We start from the raw sequence: 21,952 nt of genomic DNA on the forward strand, positions 1-21,952 counted from the left end.
GGATTATTTTGTAGTCCCCAGCCAATGTTGCAGAAAGCAGGATCCGGGGGGTGGGGGGCGAATGGTTAAGGTCCAGGAGAGAGTTGTCCAACCCCAGAACTTGGGGCTTGACCAGAACCAGCAATGGTGAGTGAGCAGGAAGGCAGTGCGCATGCGGTGCTCGCCCGATCGCTGCCGGCTGCCGGCGATGGTTGCCGGCGCCGCGGTGTGCGCAGGCGCGGGGGGTGCCGGCTGCCGGCGGCGTGCGCAGGCGCGCGGTGGGGAGATGGCGGCGACGTCGGGGGACGGGGACGACTCTCTGTACCCGATCGCGGTGCTGATCGACGAGCTGAGGAATGACGACGTGCAGGTGAGGGGGGAGTGAGGGGGGGGTGAGGGGGGAGTGAGGGGGGGGTGAGGGGGGAGTGAGGGGGGGAGGTGAGGGAGGGGGAGTGGGTGGGGGAGGGAGGGGGAGTGGGTGGGGGAGGGAGGGGGAGGGGGGAGTGGGTGGGGGGGAGAGGAGGAGGAGGGAGAGGGAGAGGAGGAGGAGGGAGAGGGGGAGGGGGGTGAGGGGAGGGGGGTGAGGGGAGTGGGGGAGGGAGGAGGTCTGAGGGGAGGGGAAAGGGAGGAGGAGGGAGGGTGAGGGGGGAGGGGGAGGGTGAGGGGGGTGAGGGGGAGGGGGGAGGGAGAGGAAGAGGGGGGAGGGAGAGAGGGGGGGGAGGGAGAGGGGGAGGGAGGGAGGGAGGGGGAGAGGGGCAGGGGGAGGAGGGAGGGGAGGGGGGAGGAGAGGGGCAGGGGGGAGGGAGGCTGAGGGGGGTGAGGGGAGTGGGGGATGGAGGAGGTCTGAGGGGAGGGGAAAGGGAGGAGGAGGGAGGGTGAGGTGTGGTGAGGGGAGTGGGGAGGGAGGAGCTGAGGAGGGGAGGAGGGAGGGGGAGGGATGGAGCAGGAGGAGATGGAGTCTGGGGGGAGGAGGAGGGAGGAGGGGGAGGGAGGAGGAGGGGGGAAGGGAGGAGAGGGAGGAGGGGGGAAGGGAGGGGGAGGGAGGAGGGGGGGGAAGGGAGGGGGAGGGAGGAGGGGGGAGGAAGGGAGGAGGAGGAGGAGGGAAGGGGAGGGTCTGAGGGGGAGGAGGGGGGTCTGAGGAGGGGAGGAAGAAGAGGGAGGGGGAGGGTCTGAGGAAGGAGGAGGGGGTCTGAGGGGAGGGAGGAGGAGGAGGGCGGTCTGGGAGGGAGGAGGAGGGGGAGAGGGTTGGAGGAGGGGGAGGGTCTGAGAGGGGGAGGGGGGAGGGTCTGAGGGGGAGGAGGGGGTTAGGGTCGGAGGGGAGGAAGGGAAGGGTCTGAGGAGAGAAGGGGGGGCCTGAGGGGGAGGAAGGGTCTGAGGGGGTGGAGGGGAGGTACTGAGGGGGTAGGGTCTGAGGGGGAGGAGGGGGTTTTGAGGGGGGAGGGTCTGAGGGAGGGGGTGGAGGTCTGAGGGGAGAGGAGGGGTAGGGAGGGTCTGGGGGAGAGGAGGGGCAGAGGGAGGTTCTGAGGGGAAGGAGAGGGAGGGAGGGTCTGTGGGGGGAAGGACGGGAAGGGAGGGGGAAGGAGAAGAGGGTTGATGGAGGAGGTTCAGTGGGGAAGAGAAGGAGGAGGGGGAAGGGGTGAGGCGGAGGAGGGTCTGAGGGGGAGGAGGAGGGAGGTCTGAGGGGAGGAGGTCGGGGGAGGTGGAGGAGGATGGTCTGAGGGGAGGTGAGGGAAGAGGATGGTCTGAGGGGGAAGAGGGTTTGAGGTGGAGCAGAGGAGGAGGAATAGGAGGGTCTGAGGTGGAGGAGAGGAGGAAGAGGAGGGTTTGAGGGGGACGAGAGGGGGAGGGAGGAGGAGGATCCGAGAAGGAGGAAGAGGGTCCAAGGAGGGAGGAGGAGGAGAAGGATCTGAGTGGAGGGGGGAGGTGGTGGAGTGGCATCTGAGGGGAGGGGGAGGAGGAAGATGCTCTGAGGGAAGGGCCACGCGGATCTGAGGGGACGAGGAGGAAGGTGAGGCAGGGAGGAGCTGGAGGGGAGGGTGTGGACCACAGCCTGAGCTGAGGTCAGCTGCAGGAACCATCTCCATGGTGGGGCAGCTCTGGGATGTGCCCTGTAACCGCCCTGACCTGGTATTGGTGTTGGTTTATTATTGTCAGTTGTACCGAGGTACAGTGAAAAACTTGTCTTGCACACCGATCATACAGGTCAATTCATTACACAGTGCAGTTACATTGGGTTAGTACAGAGTGCATTGAGGTAGTACAGGTAAAAACAATAACAGTACAGAGTAAAGTGTCACAGCTACAGAGAAAGTGCAGTGCAATAAGGTGCAAGGTCACAACCAGGTAGATCATGAGGTCAGAGTCCATCTCATCGTATAAGGGAACCGTTCAATAGTCTTATCACAGTGGGGTAGAAGTTGTCCTTGAGCCTGGTGGTACGTGCCCTCAGGCTCCTGTATCTTCTACCTGATGGAAGAGGGGAGAAGAGAGAATGACCCGGGTGGGTGGGGTCTTTGATTATGCCGGCTGCTTCACCAAGGCAGCGAAAGGTAAAGACAGAATCCAAGGAGGGGAGGCTGGTGTCAGTGATGCGCTGGGCTGTCCCCACAACTCTCTGCAGTTTCTTGCGGTCCTGGACAGAGCAGTTGCCGTACCAAGCCGTGATGCATCCAGATAGGATGCTTCCTATGGTGCATCGGTAGAGAGTCAAAGGGGACAAACCAAATTTCTTTAGCCTCCTGAGGAAGTAGAGGCACTGGTGAGCTTTCTTGGCTGTGACATCTACGTGATTTGACCAGGACAGGCTGTTGATGATGTTCATTCCCAGGAACTTGAAGCTCTCAACCCTCTCGACCTCAGCACCATTGATGTTGACAGGTGCTGCAGGGACAGGGATCAAGTGCCGGAGCCTGGGACTGGGCAGGATACTCCATTCCAACTGGCCCTGATGCAGGGCGCTGACTATCGTATGTTCATCGTATGTACGACAGACTGTATGGGCCAGAGGTCTCCTGCATTTCTGTTATCTTTACTGTCTCTACTTCTCTTGAATCTGAATCCAATTGAACCTAGCGCTGCGCGTGGGATTAGACAGAGCAGTTGCAGCATAGAAAGTGGACGTTTGGTTCCATCACGTTCTCCTCTGTTCCAGCTCCGTCTCAATAGCATCAAGAAGCTGTCCACCATTGCACTGGCTCTGGGCGTGGAGAGAACACGCAATGAACTGCTGCCCTTCTTAACAGGTGAGCGCCGGGGGAGGCAGTGGGTGCACGCTGGGGCTCCTTTTGCCCAGTCAGTTCCCATCATTGGTGACGTTTTCAGGGAGCCACGGACAGATAGCTGCTAAGTATAATGTGGCTGCCACCAGCACCAGTGGCAGACGTTCTCCACAACAGGGTCAAGCAAGAGTTGGGGTGAAAGACACAAATTGCGTTGAATAAATGAGAATGGGTTCCCTGAGGGAGCAAGTTCCAGGTGCTCGCCGCTCCCAGAATAAGGAGCTTCCCCATCAAGTCAAGTCAAGTTTGTTGTCGTGTGCACGTACGGTGAGGAATGGAAACCTTGCCTGCAGCAATGTCACAGACACAGAGGTACAGACGAGGTAAGTTCATTGGAGACATGTCCAAGGCTCCAGATCTGGTCTCCCCGACAGGTGAAAACAACTTCTCTGGATCTACCTTGTGCATCTGTTTGATGATTCTTGAGTTCTCCACCCTGTCACCCATCACCCCTTGGAGAGAAAGGAACCCCAGCCTATTTAATCATTCTGGATGGGTCACCTTCACGGCTGTAGTTGGCTGGGTTTGTTGTGGCTTGGCTGACAAGGTGGTGAATGGTAGCTGAAACCCTTGTAACACTGCTGGTTCAATCCAGTGAATACTGTCACAGTCTTGCATATTGTTTCTGTATTCTTGCAGTGATAGGGAGATAAGAACTGTGCTCCCGGTGTGGGTCTGACCCAGGGATACGGAGACTGGAACTGTGCACGGTGCTCCTGGTGTGGGTCTGACCCAGGGATACGGAGACCGGAACTGTGCACGGTACTCCTGGTGTGGGTCTGACCCAGGGATATGGAGACCGGAACTGTGCACGGTACTCCTGGTGTGGGTCTGACCCAGGGATATGGAGACCGGAACTGTGCACGGTGCTCCCGGTGTGGGTCTGACCCAGGGATACGGAGACTGGAACTGTGCACGGTACTCCTGGTGTGGGTCTGACCCAGGGATACGGAGACTGGAACTGTGCACGGTGCTCCCGGTGTGGTCTGACCCAGGGTAACGGAGACTGGAACTGTGCACGGTGCTGCCGGTGTGGTCTGACCCAGGGATACGGAGACCGGAACTGTGCACGGTGCTCCCAGTGTGGTCTGACCCAGGGATACGGAGACCGGAACTGTGCACGGTGCTCCCGGTGTGCTTTCTAACCGGGTTTTTGTACAAGTTTGGTCCCTTTTCACTTCATTTCCTCTGGAAGCAAATGGACTACAAGTAATGAATGAACAAGAGCTAACTTCTTCTGTGTTTCAGATACCATCTACGATGAAGACGAGGTGCTGCTTGCCCTGGCTGAGCAGCTGGGATCGTTCACCACCCTGGTGGGAGGCCCAGCGCACGTCCACTGCCTGCTGGTACGTGGCATTAAGCCCCTCTTCCTGTAGGAGCTGTAGTGCACTCAGCCCTGCTCCTATACCCTTGGGGAGCAGTTGCTGGTGATGGGAGAGGTTGTCACTGGATCCCCACTGTCTCAGCAGTTGTGCTTGGGTTGTGGGTTGGCTGAGGTCGTTGTTTTGTGCTGACATCTTTGTAACAATCAAATCTGCGCGATGAGAAGTCAGCACGTTCTGCTCTTAAATTGGAGACACGAGAGACTGCAGATCTGGAGCAACACACAAGATGCTGGTGGAACTCAGCGGGTCAGGACGAGAGTCTCGATGCAAAACATCGACTGTCCGTTTCCCTCCACAGATGCTGCCTGACCCACTGAGTTCCTCCAGTGCTTTGTGTGTTGCTCCTGCACTTGAACTTCCCGAGTTACCCTCTGTATTTGAAAACTTGAGTTGGGGTCTTTATTCCTTTGAACTAAGGAGAATGAGGGGTGACCTTATAGAAGTGTTTAAAACCACGAGAAGCATAGATAAGGTGGACGTTAACAGTCTTGTCCCCAGGGTAGGGGAGTCCAAAACTAGGGGCATAGATTCAGGGGGAGAGGGGAAAAATTTAAAAGGGACGTGAGGGGCAACTTTTTCACGCAGAGGGTGGTGAGTATATGCAACGAGCTGCCAGAGGAAGTGGGTGAGGCAGGTACAACAGTGTCATTTGAGAAGCACTTGGATGGGTACATGGAAGGACGGGGCTTGGAGGGATATGGGCCGAACGCAGGAAATTGGGACTAGCTGTGTGGGCACCGTGGTCAGCAGGGACTGGTTGGGCCGGAGGGCCTGTATCCATGGCTATATGACACAATGAGGGTATAGTTTTGGAATAAGGCTCTGTCCTTTTAAGATGGAGATGAGGGGGAATAGTTTGAGATTATGAATCTTCGGAGGAGAGCTGTGGAGGTCGACATGGAACAGTACAGCACAGAACAGAACAGGCCCTTCGGCCCACAATGTTGTGCCGACATAGCTAATCCCTCCTACCTACAGAATGCCCACATCCCTCCATTTTCCTCTCATTCATGTGCCCATCGAAACCCCTCTTAAAAGCCCCCAGTGAATTTGCCTCCACCACCCTATAAGGCAACACATTCCAGGCATCCACCACTCTGAGTAGAAAACATACCCCTCACACCTCTTCTGAACCTACCCCGTCACCTAAATGCACGCCCTCTGGCACTGGATCGCTCAATAATGGGAAAAAGATATTGCTTGTCCACCCTATCTATGCCCCTCATAATTTTTGGAGAGGTTTTGGTGAATGAGAGTCGTCGAGGGTTCCCGGGAACACACTGGAGGTGAGGCCATGATGATATAGGTGCTGCAGGCACAATGGGCTGAATGTCTGTCCCCTGCTTTTCAGGGGAAGGGTGAGGGGGCAACCTGGTGGAGGTCTTGGGGGCTCAATGGAGCAGATGCGGCAATGTTTCCACGGAGCGAGGCCTCGCCACCGCAAGCTGGTGGCTTGCAATTCCAGCAGGGAATTCAGAGCAACGTCATTATGCGAAGTGAGGGAATGATTGAGGTGACAGCAGTGATGGGGGTCATGGGCCAGGCTTGGAAAGCACGTACAGGAACAATGAACGGATGTGGATGGGGCGGATGGGTAGGGGAGGAGACTCCTAGACAGCATCGTCTCGTTGAATCCCATAACGTTCCAGGAGGGATGAAAGAGTGGATGTCAGGAGGCTGTTTTTCCCTGTGCATTGAAGCCTGGAACTAGACAGCAAGGTCACCGAATGAGAGGTTGTCCCTTTGGGACTCCGTACTCCTTTGATGTACGGAGGGATCTTGGGGTCCAAGTCCACAGCTCCCTGAAAGTGGCCGCACAGGTCAACAGGGCAGTGAGGAAGGCGTTCGGCACGCTTGCCTTTATTAGTCGAGGCATCTAGTTCAAGTCAGGAAGTTCTGTTGCAGCTGTATAAAACTCTGGTCAGTCCACATCTGGAATATTGCATTCAATTCTGGTCGCCCTGTTACAGGAAGGGTGTGGGGCCTTTGGAGAGGGTGCGGGAGAGGTTCACCAGGACGCTGCCTGGATTAGAGGGCGTGAGCTATAAGGAGAGGTTGGACAAACTTGGGTTGTTTTCTCTGGAGCGGCAGAGGCTGAGTGGAGACCTGATGGAGGTTTATAAGATTATGAGGGGCACAGATAGAGTAGACAGCCAGGATCTTCTCCCAGGATCAAGATGCCTAATACTTGAGGCCGTGCATTTAAGGTGAGAGGGGGAAAGTTCACAGATGTGCGGGGGCAAGTATTTATTACGCAGAGAGCCTAGAATGTGCTGCCAGGGGTGGGGGTGGAGGCAGACAGGTACATGGACGTGCAGGGAATGGAGGGATATGGACCATATGCAGGCAGAAGGGATGCCTGCCCATTCGTGACGTCTCTTCCCCCCCCCCTCTCTCTCCCTCTCTCCCCCTCCCCCCTCCTCAGCCCCCGCTGGAGAGCCTGGCCACAGTGGAAGAGACGGTGGTGCGGGAGAAGGCAGTAGAATCGCTGCGCGCCATCTCGAAGGAGCACTCTCCCTCGGACCTGGAGCGCCACTTCGTGCCTCTGGTCAAGCGCCTCGCCAGTGGCGACTGGTTCACCTCCCGGACCTCAGCCTGCGGGCTCTTCAGTGTGTGTTACCCGCGGGTCTCCAACACGGTCAAGGCCGACCTCCGGCAGTGAGTATTGTCGGACCCCTGGGGTGCAGGACCGATGGTCCCAGAGGGTGTGTTGCTGCAGGGTTGTGACCCTGGGTAAATGCTGATGGAGTTGTCCAGGCACGAGGATCCAGACCAACTGGTCAGAAACTTACAGTGAGCAGAGAGAGCGCTCAAACTAACGTGCCTTTGAACAAGCTCCCCCACAGGCGCCACAGCAGAGGGAAGTTTTCCCTTCCCGAGTTCCAAACCGTGCACAGTTCCAGTCTCCGTATCCCTGGGTCAGACCACACCGGGAGCACCGTGCACAGTTCCGGTCTCCGTATCCCTGGGTCAGACCACACTGTGAGCACCATGCACAGTTTTGGCCTCCATATCTCTTGAACATGCTGGAGCACTGGGAACAATTATTTTTGAGAAAATGTTCTAAAAAAACAATAGACTGAGTGCAGAAAGATTTGCTAGTTACAAGATTTACTCGGGAGCTTAAACAGGCGGGAGAAGGTTGGGGGTGGGGGGTTGCAGTGACTGGATAAAGATCTCTGAAATGGTTTGATGGAGGAAATATTTCCATTTGTGGGTGAGACCAGAGCTTGGATCCAACGATTCAGGAGAGTCGTTGGTGAATCCGATCGTGGTTGCATGAGGAGCTTCTTTACCCAGACAGCGGAGAGAATATGGAATGGGCTCCCACAGTGAGTGGTTGAGCCAAGGTGGGTGTGGGGAACCTCTGCTGGAGAGTTCGGAGGATGGTGTGGGCTAGAAACTCTGGCATTGACCAGACGGGCTGAATGGCTTGTTTCTGGGGTTAACTGTTTGCTATGTATTTACAACATTTCTTATTTCCTCTTTCTCCCCCTTTAACCTTTCTGTCCTGAAATGTTTGTTCCTGCCCTACCTCTGCCCCCGTTTCCCCTTCCATCCTCCCACCCACAGAAACTTCAAGCATCTCTGCACAGATGACACTCCCATGGTCAGGCGCGCGGCTGCTTCCAAACTGGGCGAGTTTGCAAAAGTCCTGGAGTTGGAGAACATCAAGTCTGAGATCATGCCCATGTTCACCAACCTAGCCACGGACGAGCAGGTACCACCTCATGTTATTTCTCAATCCCTTTGGCTGACCCATGTCCGCGACGTCCAGTGTCAGTATGGTGCTCGGCACCGGAGCCCCCTCTAGAACCAGGATGGGTAAGAACAGCAAGAGGCTACAGAGCATGATGAGACTTGGCCAGTTCCATCACGGGTCCAGCTCTCCCCACCGGGTGAGGACATCTGGGGAAGGCGACATCCATCGTCAGGGACACCTTCCCCAAACCGGGCCATGTCCTCTTCTCGATGCTGCCATCAGGCAGGAGGTACAGCAGCCTGAAGACCCCACACCTCATGGTTCAACAACAGCTTCTTCCCCACTGCTGTCAGATTCTTGAACCTACCTGAAAAGCCCTAACACTAGAACAGAGAACATAGAAAACCTACAGCACACTTCAGGCCCTACATCCCACAAAGCTGTGCCGAACATGTCCCTACCTTAGAAATTACTAGGCTTACCCATAGCCCTCTATTTTTCTCAGCTCCATGTACCTATCCAACAGTCTCTTAAAAGACCCTATCGTATCCGCCTCCACCACTGTTGCCGGCAGCCCATTCCACACATTCACCACTCTCTGAGTAAAAAACTTACCCCTGACATCTCCTCTGTACCTACTCCCCAGCACCTTAAACCTGTATCCTCTTGTGGCAACCATTTCACCCCTGGGAAAAAGCCTCTGAATATCTACACGATCAATGCCTCTCATCATCTTCTACACCTCTATCAGGTCCCCCCTCATCCTCCGTCGCTCCAAGGAGAAAAGGCCAAGTTCACTCAACCTGCTTTCATAAGGCATGCTCCCCAATCCAGGCAACATCCTTGTAAATCTCCTGTGCACCCTTTCTATGGCTTCCACATCCTTCCTGTAGACAGGCGACCAGAACTGAGCACAGTACTCCAAGTGGGGTCTGACCAGGGACCTATATAGCTGCAACATTACCTCTCGGCTCCTAAATTCAATTCCACGATTGATGCAGGACAATACACCATATGCCTTCTTAACCACAGAGTCAACCTGTGCAGCTGCTTTGAGTGTCCTATGGACTCGGACCCCAAGATCCCTCTGATCCTCCACACTGCCGAGAGTCCTACCATTAACACTCGGACTTCTTTCTCTCTCGATATTGCACTGATGTCATTGCTTATTTTGTACACTTGTAAGTTATATTTAATTTATGTTAATTTAAATTCATGTTAACAAGGTTATGCTAATTTATCTTTTGTTGCCATCTTGCAACGTACTTTGCTGCTGCTGCAAAGGGCTAATTCTCATAACACTTATACCCTGGGTATGTCTGCCTATGACAGCCCAGTGGTGCAGTGGGTACAGCCGCTACCTCCCAGCTCCACTGATCTGGGTTCCCGATCTCCGGCGCTGTGTCTGTGTGGAGTTTGCACGTTCTCCCTGTGACCGCGTGCCTTTACCCCCCCCCGGGTGCTCCCAACGATGTGCAAGGCCAGTGGGTTAATCAGCCCCCTAGTGTGTGGGTGAGGGGTAGAACGGGGGGGGGGATTGATAGAAATGTGGGGAGCATCTGTGTAGAATTAGTGTAAATGGGTGCTCCATGGTCAGCACGGACTGGTTGGGCCGAAGGGCCTCTTTCCCTGCTGATGGAAAGAAAAGTCGACTTTATTGTCAGATGCACAAGTCCGTGTGTGCACGGGTGCAATGAAAAACTTCCTTGCAGCAGCATCACAGGCACAGAGTATCAGGTAAGTAGCATTCACAGGAGAAACAAATTAAATATAAATTACACACAATTTTTACAAGAAGGAGCACAATCAGGACAAAACAAAACAAAGTCCATTTTAGTGCAAAGTGATCAAAGTGGTCCCAGTGCTGCTGTACTGAGGCAGTGATCAGGGTTGTGCCGGTCAGTTCAAGAACCGAATGGTTGAAGGGATACCGCTGTCCCTGAACCTGGTGGTGTGGGGACTTCAGGCTTCTGTACCTCCTGCCCGATGGGAGCTGCGAGAAGACGGCACGGCCCGGATGGTGGGGATCTTTGATGACGGACGTTGCCTTCTTGAGGCAGCGCCTCCTGCAGATACTCCCGATGGTGGGGAGGGGTGTGCCCGTGATGTATTGGGCTGAGTTCACCACGCTCTGTAGCTTCTAACGTTCCTGTGCATTCGAATCACCATCCCAGACCGTGATGCAAACCAGGTCTGATGTAGATACTTCTGATGGTGGGGAGGAACGTGCCCGTGATGTATTGGGCTGAGTTCACTACTCTCTGCTTTTCTTAGGTTCTTAAATTGACTCTAAATTGAAGGGTGAATTCTAATCTTTCAATCAGTGAACAATTAGACAGGTGCCAATAAATCCAGAGAAGTAGGAACATGGAACTTGGGCGGGGAACAGCAGACATGGATTTGAATGGTTGCGATGGAGCAGAAAACTGACGTCGACGAGACGAGGGGGTGGGCTCTTCCCGCGGACCCGGGGGCTCCTCGCTGACCCGGGGCTGCTGTCGTTCCCACAGGACTCGGTGCGGCTGCTGGCGGTGGAGGCGTGCGTCAGCATCGCGCAGCTCCTGAAGCGCGATGAGGTGGAGAAGATGGTGATGCCCACCCTGCGCCAGGCCATGGAGGACAAGTCGTGGCGCGTGCGCTACATGGTGGCGGACAAGTTCACCGAGGTAGGCTGGCGGAGGGAGCTCTGGCTCGCCTGTGGGGGGGTGGGGGGGGGATGGTGGACAAACCCCACTCAACAGGTTGCATCTTCAATTGTGGGTCTCTGATTTTCTGCTGGGAGGCCATGCACCCCATCGAGTACCGCTCCCCCACTTGTTTCCCCATGACCTCCTCCTTCCTGTGACTGTCAACGCCACCTCATTCTCCTGGCACCCACTTGCACTGGGGGGGTGCAATTTACAGCAGCCAATTAATCCATCAGCTGGGCAGCCTGTGGGGTGGGGGTGGGGGGGAGCTGCAGCACACGGGGAAACCCACGCAGTCACAGGGAGAAGATGCAAACCACGCGTGCTGTGTGCACACGCGCAGAGCAGCGCTGGAGGTCGGGATCAAACCCAGGGCGCAGGAGCTGTGCGGCAGCAGCGGCACTACCTCCCACACCACCCCTGGGGTAGTCCTTGTGCGGCAGCGGGTCATGGTATTCTTGTCTCTGGGTCAGGAGCAGGAAGCACTCCCGCCTGCTTTTAGCAGCGACTCCATTTTAAGATTCCTGCCCACCGTTTTCCAACCCATCTATGGCCGTCTCAGTAACCGTTTCTACTTCCAGCCTCCCGATTCCCGTCATTCTGCCATCGGCAGCTGCTTGAGCTCCAAAACTCTCTTCCTGTGTCTCCCCGGCTCTCTCGCCGCATCTCCCCAAGCACCCCACTCTCCCTCCAGACACTGAGCTTTGGGTCACCTCTCACAAGTCTGATGGAACCCAGTGACAGTTTTTGTTTCGTAATCACTCCTCCGACGCCCCGGAGACATTTGGCTTTGTCAAAGATATCTTGAGAAAGAAAGCTGTGGTTGGTTTTAACACATCTCTTGGTTACAAACCTTTTCCTTCTCTGGCTAACACCAAGACTTGGGTGGTGCATTCAGAACAGACTTAATCGACGGGCAGAAGAGGAAGCGACCCAGCCTGAGCTTTCAGGACAACTATTGAAAGTCCCGGTCCTTGGTGTTGTGTGTTTTGCCCAGATTCAGAGCACCTCACAATTATCTGACCTCATGGTGCCCCTGTCTCCTCGTGTAAGCTGTGGTACTTGTTCACTATAAACAAAACACCCTGACCCAACTGTTCACAAGCTCTTGGTAGGACAGGCTTTGTTAATACAGGAATTACGTTTCTAGAAAATGGTCGGTATCGCAATTTTCCTGCAATGCGAAGCCGCGTCATCTATGTCAGGAAACGTGAGTTGAAAAAAGTTCACATTTTCTGTTCATTATTCACATAAATTCCGTGATAGCAAATTTTCATTCTGCATCTCGGATATTGTGGTGGTGGTTTGTGAATTCCATAAGGGTGAACCTTCATTACACGAAACGCTGAGTCATGGGGCAAGAAAGCAGAAGATATGCAAAGACTCGGAAGGTGGGGCAGAGTCTGCAAGAGGAGAACCAGAGTTGGTGTTTCAGATCTGCGGAAGGGTCTCAGACCTGAAACGTTAACCGTTTCTCTCTCCACGGCTGCTGCCTGACCTGCTTAGGCTCTGCAGCATTCAGGCAACCCCCTACTCACCCCTAACACTCTCTCCCCCCCGACTCTCTCTCCTCCCCCCCGACTCTCTCTCTCCCCCCCCGACTCTCTTTCTCTCCCCCCCGACTCTCTTTCTCTCCCCCCCGACTCTCTTTCTCTTCCCCCCCGACTCTCTCTCTCCGTCCCCCGACTCTCTCTCTCTCCGTCCCCCGACTCTCTCTCTCTCCCCCCCGACTCTCTCTCTCTCCCCCCCGACTCTCTCTCTCTCCCCCCGACTCTCTCTCTCTCTCCCCCCCGACTCTCTCTCTCTCCCCCCCGACTCTCTCTCTCTCCCCCCCGACTCTCTCTCTCTCCCCCCGACTCTCTCTCTCTCCCCCCGACTCTCTCTCTCTCCCCCCCGACTCTCTTTCTCCCCCCCCGACTCTCTTTCTCTCCCCCCCGACTCTCTTTCTCTCCCCCCCGACTCTCTTTCTCTCCCCCCCGACTCTCTTCTCTCCCCCCCGACTCTCTTTCTCTCCCCCCCGACTCTCTTTCTCTCCCCCCCGACTCTCTTTCTCTCCCCCCCGACTCTCTTTCTCCCCCCCCCGACTCTCTTTCTCTCCCCCCCCGACTCTCTCTCTCTCCCCCCCGACTCTCTCTCTCTCCCCCCGACTCTCTCTCTCTCCCCCCCGACTCTCTCTCTCTCCCCCCGACTCTCTCTCTCTCCCCCCCGACTCTCTCTCTCTCCCCCCCGACTCTCTCTCTCTCCCCCCCCGACTCTCTCTCTCTCCCCCCCGACTCTCTCTCTCTCCCCCCGACTCTCTCTCTCTCCCCCCCGACTCTCTCTCTCCCCCCCCCGACTCTCTCTCTCCCCCCCCGACTCTCTCTCTCTCTCCCCCCCGACTCTCTCTCTCTCCCCCCCGACTCTCTCTCTCCCCCCCCACTCTCTCTCTCTCCCCCCCGACTCTCTCTCTCTCCCCCCCGACTCTCTCTCTCTCCCCCCCGACTCTCTCTCTCTCCCCCCCGACTCTCTCTCTCTCCCCCCCGACTCTCTCTCTCCCCCCCGACTCTCTCTCTCCCCCCCGACTCTCTCTCTCTCCCCCCCTCTCTCTCTCCTCCCTCCCCCCGACTCTCTCTCTCTCCCCCCCGACTCTCCTCTCTCCCCCCGACTCTCTCTCTCTCCCCCCGACTCTCTCTCTCTCCCCCCCGACTCTCTCTCTCCCCCCCCCCGACTCTCTCTCTCTCCCCCCCGACTCTCTCTCTCTCCCCCCCGACTCTCTCTCTCCCCCCCCGACTCTCTCTCTCTCCCCCCCGACTCTCTCTCTCTCCCCCCCCGACTCTCTCTCTCTCCCCCCCCGACTCTCTCTCTCTCCCCCCCGACTCTCTCTCTCTCCCCCCCGACTCTCTCTCTCTCCCCCCCGACTCTCTCTCTCTCCCCCCCGACTCTCTCTCTCTCCCCCCCGACTCTCTCTCTCTCCCCCCCGACTCTCTCTCTCTCCCCCCCGACTCTCTCTCTCTCCCCCCCGACTCTCTCTCTCTCCCCCCCGACTCTCTCTCTCTCCCCCCCGACTCTCTCTCTCTCCCCCCCGACTCTCTCTCTCCCCCCCCGACTCTCTCTCTCTCCCCCCCGACTCTCTCTCTCTCCCCCCCGACTCTCTCTCTCTCCCCCCCCGACTCTCTCTCTCTCCCCCCCGACTCTCTCTCTCTCCCCCCCGACTCTCTCTCTCTCCCCCCCGACTCTCTCTCTCTCCCCCCCGACTCTCTCTCTCTCCCCCCCGACTCTCTCTCTCTCCCCCCCGACTCTCTCTCTCTCCCCCCCGACTCTCTCTCTCTCCCCCCCGACTCTCTCTCCCCCCCCCCGACCTCTCTCTCTCTCCCCCCCGACTCTCTCTCTCTCCCCCCCGACTCTCTCTCTCTCCCCCCCGACTCTCTCTCTCTCCCCCCCGACTCTCTCTCTCTCCCCCCCTCTCTCTCTCCCCCCGACTCTCTCTCTCTCCCCCCCGACTCTCTCTCTCTCCCCCCCGACTCTCTCTCTCTCCCCCCCGACTCTCTCTCTCTCCCCCCCGACTCTCTCTCTCTCCCCCCCGACTCTCTCTCTCTCCCCCCCGACTCTCTCTCTCTCCCCCCGACTCTCTCTCTCTCCCCCCCGACTCTCTCTCTCTCCCCCCGACTCCTCCTCTCTCTCCCCCCCGCCTCTCTCTCTCTCCCCCCCGACTCTCTCTCTCTCCCCCCGACTCTCTGTCTCTCCCCCCCGACTCTCTCTCTCTCCCCCCCGACTCTCTCTCTCTCCCCCCCGACTCTCTCTCTCTCCCCCCCGACTCTCTCTCTCTCCCCCCCGACTCTCTCTCTCTCCCCCCCGACTCTCTCTCTCTCCCCCCCGACTCTCTCTCTCTCCCCCCGACTCTCTCTCTCTCCCCCCCGACTCTCTCTCTCTCCCCCCGACTCTCTCTCTCTTCCCCCCCGACTCTCCTCTCTCTCCCCCCGACTCTCTCTCTCTCCCCCCCGACCTCTCTCTCTCTCCCCCCCGACTCTCTCTCTCTCCCCCCCGACTCTCTCTCTCTCCCCCCGACTCTCTCTCTCTCCTCCCCCCGACTCTCTCTCTCTCCCCCCCGACTCTCTCTCTCTCCCCCCCGACTCTCTCTCTCTCCCCCCGACTCTCTCTCTCTCCCCCCCGACTCTCTCTCTCCTCTCCCCCCGACCTCTCTCTCTCTCCCCCCCGACTCTCTCTCTCTCCCCCCGACTCTCTCTCTCTCCACCCCCGACTCTCTCTCTCTCCCCCCCGACTCTCTCTCTCTCCCCCCCGACTCTCTCTCTCTCCCCCCCGACTCTCTCTCTCTCCCCCCCGACGCTCTCTCTCTCCACCCCCGACTCTCTCTCTCTCCCTCTCCCCCCTACCTCTCTCTCTCCCCCCCGACTCTCTCTCTCTCCCCCCCGACTCTCTCTCTCCTCCCCCCCCGACTCTTCTCTTCTCTCCCCCCGACTCTCTCTCTCTACCCCCCGACTCTCTCTCTCTCCCCCCCGACCTCTCTCTCCCCCCCTCTCTCTCTCCCCCCGACTCTCTCTCTCTCCCCCCCGACTCTCTCTCTCTCCCCCGACTCTCTCTCTCTCCCCCGACTCTCTCTCTCTCCCCCCCCCGACTCTCTCTCTCTCCCCCCCGACTCTCTCTCTCTCCCCCCGACTCTCTCTCTCTCCCCCCGACTCTCTCTCTCTCCCCCGACTCTCTCTCTCTCCCCCCCGACTCTCTCTCTCTCCCCCCGACTCTCTCTCTCTCCCCCGACTCTCTCTCTCTCCCCCCGACTCTCTCTCTCTCCCCCCCGACTCTCTCTCTCTCCCCCCGACTCTCTCTCTCTCCCCCGACTCTCTCTCTCTCCCCCGACTCTCTCTCTCCGTCCCCCGACTCTCTCTCTCCGTCCCCCGACTCTCTCTCTCTCCGTCCCCCGACTCTCTCTCTCTCCCTCTCCCCCGACTCTCTCTCTCTCCCTCTCCCCCGACTCTCTCTCTCTCCCTCTCCCCCGACTCTCTCTCTCTCCCTCTCCCCCGACTCTCTCTCTCTCCCTCTCCCCCGACTCTCTCTCTCTCCCTCTCCCCCGACTCTCTCTCTCTCCCTCTCCCCCGACTCAGTCTCCCCCACCCCGGCTCGTTCCCCCTGCGACACCTCCCCCGCAATGCTGCCCCTCTGCATCCCCACGCAGTGTTACAGCCGGCTTCCATTACAGAAATTTGCCCTTAATTCACAAATCACTACCCTAAAGTTTGAGATAGTGAATAAAATTCACTCTCACGGAATTTATGTGTGGGGGGGTGGGTAAACAAATCGTGATGCGCCTGTTTCCGAGGAACGCAACCCCTGTGGAGAGGGGGTGACCTGTATTCTGTTTTTATTTCGGATTTGCAGCGTCTCCAGGTCTCATTTTACTTTCATGAATTACCTTCCCAAACTTGCGCGCAGATCCTCCCGTTCCTTCTGCGTGACCCGTCAAGTACTTCCACCCGACACAGACCTGTGCTCATCCAACACCTGACACCCTGTTGTACTTAACCACCACAGGTCTGGCTCTCCTGTCACACCTGTGCACGCCCCAAGGCAGGACCCTGCTACCTGATCTCTGCAGCCTCTCCTGAACCACTGTGTCTGCAGCCCTCCGCGCGCCGCACAATTCAATCTCTGCATCGTGCTGGCTGGCACAGACCCAACTAACCTCAGCTTGTAAGACGCAGTGTAAAGACCAAGCCTGTGATTGTGCAGCCTGCTATCTCTCTGCAGGATCGCAGCTTGGTCTAAAAGGAAGCCAAAGCATTTTGAGGTGTTTTGTCATATTTGAGGTGCTAAACGCTGGGTCTTTGTTGCTGCAGCACACACGATTGCAATGGTGGCTCGTGGGTGTCTGCGTCAATGTGTTCTTCTTCCTTCGGACTTAACAGGGTGCTCCCTCTCTCTCTGTTCCCCCCCCTCCCCGCCGCTTTCTGTCCTCCACGTATGCTCTATGTCCTCCCGCTCTCTCTCCCTCCCCCCTCCCCTCCCTCCCATCCCTCCCCCTCCCCTCCCTCCCCCCTCCCCTCCCCCTCTCCCTCCCTGCTCCCTGCTCTCTCCCTCCCGTCCCCCGCGCTCTCCCTCCCTGTTCCCCCTCTCCCCACCCCGTCCCTCCCTCTCTCCCTATCTCCCCTCTCTCTGTCCCCACTCCCCGCACGCTCTATCCACCCACCGTTACACTCTCTCTCCCCCCCGTCCCCTGCTGCCATCTCCCTCCGTCCCTCCCGCTCCACGCTCTCTGCTCCTCTCCCCCCACCCCTCGCCTTCTCTCCAGCCTCGCCCCTCCCTGGGTACCCCAAAGCCTGTGTCAGCTGGTGACTGCTCCTCTACCCCTGTCTCCCGCCGTGTTAGTGGTCACTTCTGATGGGGTCTGACGTGGGACGTGGACCTGTCCTTTGCAGTGTAATCCTCGAATCTCTGCTGATAAGTGATGCTTACTCTGACGTTTAAGAGCTTTATTCTTGCCTGTCTGCCCTGCACGATCCTTTCCAACCTCTCTACCCCTCCCTCCACCCTCTCTCCCCCCCCCCCATCCAATTCCCATGCATGTTCTTCACTGCATCCTGATCCATCCCTCCCTGATAACCCCTCCACTCCCTCTCTCCCTGCCTCCTGCCCTGGGCTACTCCCTCCCACCCCTCCACCCACCTTTTACTTCCACCTCTTCCCCCCCCCCCCCCCCCGCCCCCACCCCCGATGCGTTGTGTCGGACAGCTGCAGAGAGCGGTCGGCCCCGAGATCACCAAAACAGACCTGCTTCCGGTCTTCCAGAACCTCATGAAGGACGACGAAGCGGAGGTCCGGACGGCTGCCGCCCAGAAGGTCAAAGGTCAGGGTCCGAGCAGGAGGTGCCCGCGCACGGCCTCATCCCCTCCCTGCTCCCAGAGCCCCCTACCGAAGCGTGGTCACCGGAGAGCACAGTGCGATCCCGCAACCAGCCGCGCCCCCACCCCTTTGGGTGAGGCCTCGGTTTGATATCTGGTCTGAGGGAGGGCATTTCTGAGAGGGCGGCACTCCCTCAGGGCCGCCCCTCAATCCGTGGATCTGCCTTCGCCCTCCTGCGACTCTGCTGCACTCCCTCGGTACACTCGTTCACAACTGCAACAGTCCCTCAGTACTGCCGCTCCAACAGCACGGTTCTGCATTAGTATTTCTTTCTCACTCCCTCAGTGCTGCCCTTCCAGCTTCCTAAATGTTCCTGTGACCATGCTGCACTCCCTCAATGCTGCCCCTCCAATACTGCAGCTTCCTAAATCTTCCTGTGGCCGTGCTGCACTCCCACAGCGCTCCCTCAGTGCTGCCCCTCTGACGCTCACGGTGAAAGCCGCTTGCTGTGCGTCAGGCTGCTGCCGCCTGACCGCTCCCAGGCTGTGAACCGGCACTGCTTCCCCTCTGCTCGACGGAGCTCTGTGAATGCTGGCAGCGCCGCCCCCCCCCCCAGCAGACAGTCACCGAGGACAAGAGTGAATCAGGCACGGGATCTGAAGTCCTGACCTTGTGTTAGCTCTGCCGCAAGTACTGTGGGTGGCGAGGACTGTGTGTCAGTCTCCAATCCCAGTTGTGCCTGGGCACTGGGCGCCTCGTGTACCCACTGCGTGAAGACCTTCGATACACTTCGCCCCCATCCAGCCCACCATCTCTTTCTCCCTAACTCCACCCACCTCTTCCTTAAGCACATCCCCTCCTCCCCCCACTCCCTGACTGACCCACTTTTCCCCTTCCCTTGTGTGGCAACTCCCAGCTCGCTTTCATCGCAACATGAGGAGGCTGTTTGGCCCCTCGACCTTATCCTTAATGCCAGGACTACTCTAAGCTTGCCATAGGTGGAAAGGCAAACATTTGCATTCCTGTGGCTCCTTTCGTGACTGCATGTTATTTAAAGAGTATTTAAATAACGTGCAGTCACGAAAGGTGTCACAGAATGTAACCATAACCTTTGCTTTGTTAAAGCAGCAAGGTCAGATGACTGGTGTGTTAATTTGTCTCGTAAAAGGGGTTGTCAGGTTGATACACCTCCTCAGAAACACGGCACTTCGAACGTTCAGCGTTGTAATGATGATGTACTCTGACAGAATGCACTTGGTCCTCTGACACTGCAGAGCTCCCTCAGTAAGGCCCCTGGTGAAACACCACCGTCCTTTGGTGGAACCCCATCTGACAGTGCAGTGCTTCCTCAGTGCTGCCTCTCCAGTAGTGTAGTGTTCCCTCGGTTTTTCCTCTGCCTTTTTTGGGCTACCCCTTCCGCAGTGCGGCGCTCCCTCCTCACTGTCCCTCCCGCAGTTCAATGCTCCCTCCTCACTGCCCCCCCCCCCCACCCCTCCATGGCACTCCGTCCTCACCGCCCCTCCCACGGTGCGGGTCCACAGACCCATGGCTTTTCCTGGTACATTCCCTCAGAGATGAAAAGCAAGTTCACGTCCGTCCATCCTCAGTGTTTGCTCCAGTACATGATGGGATAGAACTGTTCGTGAGCAATGCCGTGAGCTCTTGTATCCACAATATCTTCACAGAGTTCTGCGAGAACCTGCCCAAGGATGTTCGGCAGCAGATGATCATGAGCCAGATCCTACCCTGTGTCAAAGTAAGCCTTCATCTGCTACACTTGTTTCTAACCTGTGCTGTCCCGATCCTTGGAGTGTGTGTGTGATGGGACGGTGTATAGGGAGCCTCACTCTTGTGTCTGACCCCGGGAGTGTGTGATGGGACGGTGCAGAGGGAGCCTCACCCTGTGTCTGACCCCGGGAGTGTGTGATGGGACGGTGCGGAGAGAGCTTCACCATGTGTCTGACCCCGGGAGTGTGTGACCGGACGGTGCAGAGGGAGCTTCACTCTGTGTCTGACCCCGGGAGTGTGTGACGGGACGGTGCAGAGGGAGCTTCACTCTGTGTCTGACCCTGGGAGTGTGTGACGGGACGGTGCAGAGGGAGCTTCACTCTGTGTCTGACCCTGGGAGTGTGTGACGGGACGGTGCAGAGGGAGCTTCACCCTGTGCTGACCCGGGAGTGTGTGACGGGACGGTGTGGAGGGAGCTTCACTCTGTGTCTGACCCCGGGAGTGTGTGACGGGACGGTGCGGAGGGAGCTTCACTCTGTGTCTGACCCCGGGAGTGTGTGACGGGATGGCGTGGGGGAAGCTTCACTCTTTTGCTTGCCCTGTGCAGCCACAGACATGAAGTCTTGCGTCACGCAGGGAATTTGCATTCCTGAATTTGCCTTTGGTCCTCGTGCAGGAGCTGGTCTCGGACGGCAACGAGCACGTGAAATCGGCTCTCGCTTCCGTCATCATGGGCCTCTCTCCCATCCTGGGGAAGGACGGCACCGTGGAGCACCTCCTGCCCCTCTTCCTGGCACAGCTGAAGGACGAGGTGAGTGTGGGTTGGTGCCAGAGGGTCCCAGGCACCCCCTACCGAACACCCGCCGATATCCTTGACAACTCAGGAGACGGCAGATGCTGGAACCAGGAGCAACACGCAACCTGCCAGAGGAACTCAGTGGGTCAAGCAGCGTCTGTGTTTGTTGGGGAGGGGGGGTGGTTAGGAACTGGCGACATTTCGGGTCAGAACTCCTGCATCGGATGCTGCTCGACCCACTGAGTTCCTCCAGCAGATTGTTTGTTGCTCCTTGAAGACTCTGGCCGGACCGTGTGTGGAACAGGGTCCCACAACTACCCCCACCCCCCCCCCCCCCCCCCCCCCCCCCCCCCCCCCCCCCCCCCCAACTGGGTGGTCTCAGAACCTCACTCCAACCCTGCAGCAAACAATGGGGAAGACAGGCTGGCAGGCACCACTGAGCTCGGACTGTGGGACAGAGGTCTCTTGCTGTCATAGGACTCCTGAACAGACCTCTTGTACGATAAAGAACTCCTGATCTTTCTGTCTAACTTGCCATGACCCTTGCACCTTATTTGTCAACCTGCTCTGCACTTTCTCTGTAACTGTAACACTATCTTTGGAATTGGAGTTGGTTTATTATTGTCACTTGTACCGAGATACAGTGAAAAACTTGTCTTGCATACGTTCATACAGATCAATTTATTACACAGTGCATTGAGATAGTACAAGGTAAAACAATACAGAATGTAGAATAAAGTGTTACGGTTACAGAGAGAGTGCAGTGCAGGCAGACAATAAGGTGCAACGTCACAACGAGGTAGATCGTAAGGTTAAGAGTCCATCTTATCAAACTAGGGAACCGTTCAATAGTCTTATAACAGCAGGATAGAAGCTGTCCTTGAGCCTGGTGTGACGTGCTTTCAGGCTCCTGTATCTTCTGCCCGATTGGAGGGGGGAGAAGAGGGAATGTCCGGGGTGGGTGGGGTCTTTGATTATGTCGGCTGTTTAACTGAAGCAGCGGGAGGTGTAGACAGAGTCCGTGGAGGGGAGGCTGGTTTCCGTGTTGTGCTGACCTGTGTCCACAACTCTCTGCAGTTTCTTGTGGTCCCGGGCAGAGCAGTTGCTGTACCAAGCCAGGGTGCATCCGGACAGGATGCTTTCTGTGGTGCATCTGTAAAAATCGGTGAGGGTCAACGGGGACATGCCATATTTCTTTAGCCTTTTAACTTTCTTTTTGTACTACCTGGATGTACTCATGCATGGAATGATCTGTCTGAATGGCAGGCAAAGAAAAGCTCTCTCACTGTACCTGGGTACACGTGATGACGACAAACTAGTACCAACTGACCCACAGCTGGAGCCTTCAGTGGTCAGCATGTTATTGAGTGTGAGGCCTCACGGCACATTGAGCCTGTGTTAGCTCCTGGGAAGGGCTCCCCAGTTAACACCCCTCTCTTCCTGCTGACGTTTCCTCTCCAAGTTACTTCCCTCATTTTCCCTCGTGGAATCTCCCGCCGAATCCACTTCCACTGCCGTCTCAGATCCCGGCTTGCTGCGGGAATCTCCGTGTGTTCGGGGTG

General features: G+C 57.4%; 1 protein-coding gene across 1 annotated transcript; it reads left to right on the forward strand.

The window, feature by feature from the left end:
* Window positions 1-233: 233 nt before the first annotated feature.
* LOC127587159 (serine/threonine-protein phosphatase 2A 65 kDa regulatory subunit A alpha isoform-like) lies at window positions 234-20,876 on the forward strand. The gene is made up of 10 exons (XM_052045353.1): window positions 234-349; window positions 3,131-3,221; window positions 4,506-4,606; window positions 7,071-7,303; window positions 8,219-8,366; window positions 10,859-11,014; window positions 17,756-17,870; window positions 19,552-19,622; window positions 20,271-20,405; window positions 20,868-20,876. Exons 1-10 carry the CDS (start codon window positions 266-268, stop codon window positions 20,874-20,876), a joined length of 1,143 nt encoding a protein of 380 aa, XP_051901313.1. The 5' UTR covers window positions 234-265.
* Window positions 20,877-21,952: the final 1,076 nt, after the last annotated feature.

This window comes from Pristis pectinata, chromosome 39 (genome assembly GCF_009764475.1).
Source record: "Pristis pectinata isolate sPriPec2 chromosome 39, sPriPec2.1.pri, whole genome shotgun sequence".
Classification (NCBI taxonomy): domain Eukaryota; kingdom Metazoa; phylum Chordata; class Chondrichthyes; order Rhinopristiformes; family Pristidae; genus Pristis; species Pristis pectinata.

Excerpts from the sequence above, each read along its gene's own strand:
- LOC127587159 (XM_052045353.1), top strand. The coding sequence starts at position 266 with ATGGCGGCGACGTCGGGGGACGGGGACGACTCTCTGTACCCGATCGCG. Across the intron at positions 350-3,130 it reads TGAGGAATGACGACGTGCAG|CTCCGTCTCAATAGCATCAA; the intron begins GTGAGGGGGGAG and ends CCTCTGTTCCAG. Across the intron at positions 8,367-10,858 it reads ACCTAGCCACGGACGAGCAG|GACTCGGTGCGGCTGCTGGC; the intron begins GTACCACCTCAT and ends TCGTTCCCACAG.